Source organism: Apodemus sylvaticus, chromosome 8, assembly GCF_947179515.1.
Source record: "Apodemus sylvaticus chromosome 8, mApoSyl1.1, whole genome shotgun sequence".
Lineage (NCBI taxonomy): Eukaryota > Metazoa > Chordata > Mammalia > Rodentia > Muridae > Apodemus > Apodemus sylvaticus.
The window spans coordinates 77,471,128-77,474,970 of NC_067479.1; the positions used below are offsets into that span (position 1 = coordinate 77,471,128).

At 43.3% G+C, this 3,843-nt stretch overlaps 1 protein-coding gene across 1 annotated transcript; it reads left to right on the forward strand.

The window, feature by feature from the left end:
- The first annotated feature begins 357 nt into the window (after positions 1 to 357).
- Positions 358 to 3,607, forward strand: LOC127690978 (uncharacterized). The gene is made up of 4 exons (XM_052190548.1): positions 358 to 511; positions 1,341 to 1,503; positions 2,609 to 2,740; positions 3,415 to 3,607. Exons 1-4 carry the CDS (start codon positions 370 to 372, stop codon positions 3,605 to 3,607), a joined length of 630 nt encoding a protein of 209 aa, XP_052046508.1. The 5' UTR covers positions 358 to 369.
- The last annotated feature ends 236 nt before the right edge of the window (positions 3,608 to 3,843 follow it).

Below are 3,843 nucleotides of genomic sequence, written 5' to 3' on the forward strand. Positions count from 1 at the left end.
AATGAGATCCTAAAACACAGATTTCATGAAAACACTTATCTGTCTATACTGAAACAATATCTCCTCTTAAGACATGTGAACAACAAAAAAATACAATTGAACTTGCATAAAATTAAAGGTCCAGGAGAACGATTATAGGCTCTGGGAAAGAAGGCAACCAGGGGACTTGGACTGCATGTTACATAAATGGACCCGAGAAGTAGATTTATAATGGAGAAGAATCTCCATCATCCAAGGACCAGAGAACTTTAGGTCTAGCAACCTTGTATCCATGAGAACAGTAGAATCTTCTGTGATGTCACCAGTGTTGTGGTGATACCAACTGCCTGTGGGCTATTCCTTCAGAGCCTACTGGGTTCAGAAGCAGGCATGCTGTCCAGGCTGCACAGGATATTTCGAAGGGGGAATAGAATACAGACAGAAACCAGGCCTAGGCAGAAGAGGCAGAAGGAGGCTGGTCTTCTGTCTTGTTGGGGAACAAGAAGGAAGAAATGGTCATGGGGAAGGCACAGTGAGTCCTGGGCAAGGGTCAGGGAGCTTCCTGGAAGAGGTGGGCTTAGGCAGGTCCTACCAGTAGTAGGGCTTAAGATCTGGATCCTTGATATTACTCAATGGCAGACCCAGATTCAAGAATTTCAGATGATTAGTTTTGCAGAGAGCCAGGAATTTACAAGCCTGCAGTTGCTTTGCTCAGAGATCTTAACTTCCTGATTTGAGAATTATGTCAGGGGAAAACTCTGTGAGAAGAGCACAATGGTGCTGTCAAGATAGAGTGTTGAAGCCCATAATCCTCAACAATTTCCTGTAGTTTACATGAGTATGTGAAACCAAGGACAGGGAACGATATTCTCCTACTCCTTAATCAACGTCTCAGACACTTTGGTTTTGAACAAACATGATGTGGCCTGATTTACTGTATGGGTTAGTGTAGTAGAGTGTGAGCTTGCATCACCAATTTTAAGAAGTCCTGACAGGTGTTCGCTTGTGGGAGATGTTAGGTACTAGTGTTTATGGTCAATCTGTTGGTGCTAAGCATTATGGAGTAAATACATTGTCCGATAAGAGGTGACAGTGCCTTCCCATGCTTCTTGCATGGGTCTGCTTATACAATTGAGGGCTAGGGGGACTGTAGTAGTGAGTGAGGCTTATGTTTAGTGAAGGTGGTTGGGAACAGGGACATAGCTGAGGAGTCCAGCTCAAAGATGATTTTCGGTTCTTTCAGGGATTCACTGTGTCTCTAGAATTTCCTGTTCCTTGGGCTTATGTTTGGGACTAAGTATAGTTTCTCAATTCCCTGTCAATTTATCTCTACAAGTTTACTAGTGTTGATCTACCTACAGGGTCTGTTGGAAAGGCATCATCACAACCGTCCAACATCAATGAGGAGGAGCAGAGAATGAAGAGGTTGGACAAGCTCAAAAGGGATCTCCAGAAGATGGAAAATGAGAGAAATGAACTCCGGGGAATCCTGGCCCATTATACTAACAAGGACTTGAACGACAGGTAGTCATTATGCCCAGTTCTTTGCTGAGTCTCTTGGGCCCTCTATGTTAACCCCAGATTTCCTCTTATCACAGGAGGCTACAATTCCAGGCTGACTTCATGTCCAAATTCATTTTGCTGATTGGATGTTCAAGACAGAGCCTGAATTTCATTCAGATAGGAATGAGATGGGTTCACGGGCTCTTACAATTCCTCCAAAAGTATATTGGAGCCTGTGGCATGACTCAGAGTCTGGGATATGGGGAGTAGTATGTGAGTTCTCACCCTGCAGTTTTAGAAATATGGACAGGTATTGATTTGCTGGAGATGCTAAGTACTGTGTATTTATGATAAATCATTATTGTAATAAACCTGGAAGTACTTTGGGCGCAATTAGTCCTGTCGATATGTAGAGGGGCCCAGTCACACATGCTGCCTCTCATTATTTCTGGACTGGAGGCATTTCATCGCTGTTCTCTCCAATTTTGTTCATGATAATCTGAGATGATGACCCATCATTGCATCTATGTGGCATTCTTATTGTTTCTGAGTGTGTGTGTGTTCCACTTATGATCTAAGGAGTCTGTAGTATGTGATGGGGCAGAGATTTTCCCTAACTCATTTTCTAATGATTTTGATGAATCCAGGGAGCCTCACTTTGAGCAGGACAGCAAGTATCTTCTGTGTTCACTTTGGGTTACCATTGAAAACTCATGGTGTATGTTATAAAGCCTTTTCCCTGTAAATACTGATTATGTCCTTTGGAAATTTATGGACAAAAGTTCCAATGATTGATAATTCATTAAATGAAAACAGAAGTGCCTTCTCAGGATTAAGGTGGACCCAGTCCTGTGGCACAGGCTCCTGGAAAGTTGTTGGAGAGCTAGTCTATTCCTTCAGGGCCTCTCAGGGAGCTAAAGCATGCCAGCTCCCTTCTTTTACTTCCCTGGCTCTACTGGCCCCATGAGAAGAGTAACAGGTTTAATAAGCACCTGGAGAACCAGTACCAAGGAGGAAGGATGTGGCAATAGGGGCTGGGGTAATTGACGATTCAGCTTGAATTGACTTGATCCCTGTATCCTTAGTTCATGGGGATATTTGCTCCTTGGACCATGCCCTCCCACAGGAACAACTTTGAGAAGTTCATGCTTACAATGCAATACCACCAAATGATGACTGACCTCAAGAAAATGCCACAAGAGATCAGTGAAGCCTTGTCCAAGAGCCAGGAACTGACTAAAGAAAATCACTCATACTGGTGAGTGACTAACATGGTCATGACACAAGCACTAGAAACAGAATGTGTCTGCCCATCCTTGTCTTTGAACCAAAGTGAGGGCTCAGGTTGTATACTGTTTGCCTCTTAAAAGGATTCTTGCCCCTTCAATGCAAGGCTCTAGGCTTTTTACCTCTTAGACACATTTTGAACAAGTGTGAAGGGTCTGTGAGCCCCTCCAGACATTTTTCCTTTCCAACTCAATATCCTTGAGATAGTAAACATTTGCACCATCATGGAGATATCAATCAACCTTGAGCCTCTTGGGCTCTGAAAGGAGATTTATACTTTGGATTCTGTGAGACATATAGAAAGATTGTCTACATTTTGAGTGTGTTCTCTCCTAGAGAAGGTCTGCTCTCTAACTACAGATAGGTTTTTAACACCATGGGCCCATTAGTACACATAAGGCCCATGTCCTTTTCTGGGAGATACATGAGAACCTACTGGTGTCAGCGTTTTTAGAAGTACTTTGAGTCTTCTGGAATGTGGCTGTCCTCTGCATTTGACTTTACTCTATGCAATATTCCATGGCTAATCTGGACTATAGTCTGAGGCTGACTGGGGATCAGGGCCCATGAAGGTGGTTGGTACATGGAGGAGTAGGAAGAAGATGGATGCTCTCTGGGAGTCAACCATTTTTGGTTTTGGCTCAGGATCAATAATTGCCAACTCCTAAGTGAATATAATCATCAAAAGCACAAAGTCAAGATGTTGTGGACTGAGAAAAGGGAACTGCTACAGGAGCAGATTGCACTGGAAGAAGACAGCAAGCTAACAAACATTTTGTGTATAAAAGGCTGCGAGGTTTTGAATGACCCCTGTACCAAGCAGCATCAGGTAGGATGAATGAACATAAGGGGCAGGTTGCTCTCTTCTCTAAACACAGACACAGGCAAGCCCATGTAACCATCCTGAACCTTATCCAGGCACTCTCCTATGTCTCATCCAGTTATTCATTTCTCTGATCATTTATAAGACTTTGTGTGGAGTTAGCCTCTTACAGGACACTGGAGGATAGGCAAGCAGATCCTCCTGCTGAAGTAAAAGCTGCAGTTCATTATGATGTATAATTTGAACAAACA

Bases quoted from the DNA above. Each gene is read 5' to 3' on its own strand.
- LOC127690978 (XM_052190548.1), top strand. From the start codon at position 370: ATGCTGTCCAGGCTGCACAGGATATTTCGAAGGGGGAATAGAATACAG. The intron at 1,504-2,608 runs GTAGTCATTATG...GCCCTCCCACAG, and splicing joins AACAAGGACTTGAACGACAG to GAACAACTTTGAGAAGTTCA. The intron at 2,741-3,414 runs GTGAGTGACTAA...GTTTTGGCTCAG, and splicing joins AAAGAAAATCACTCATACTG to GATCAATAATTGCCAACTCC.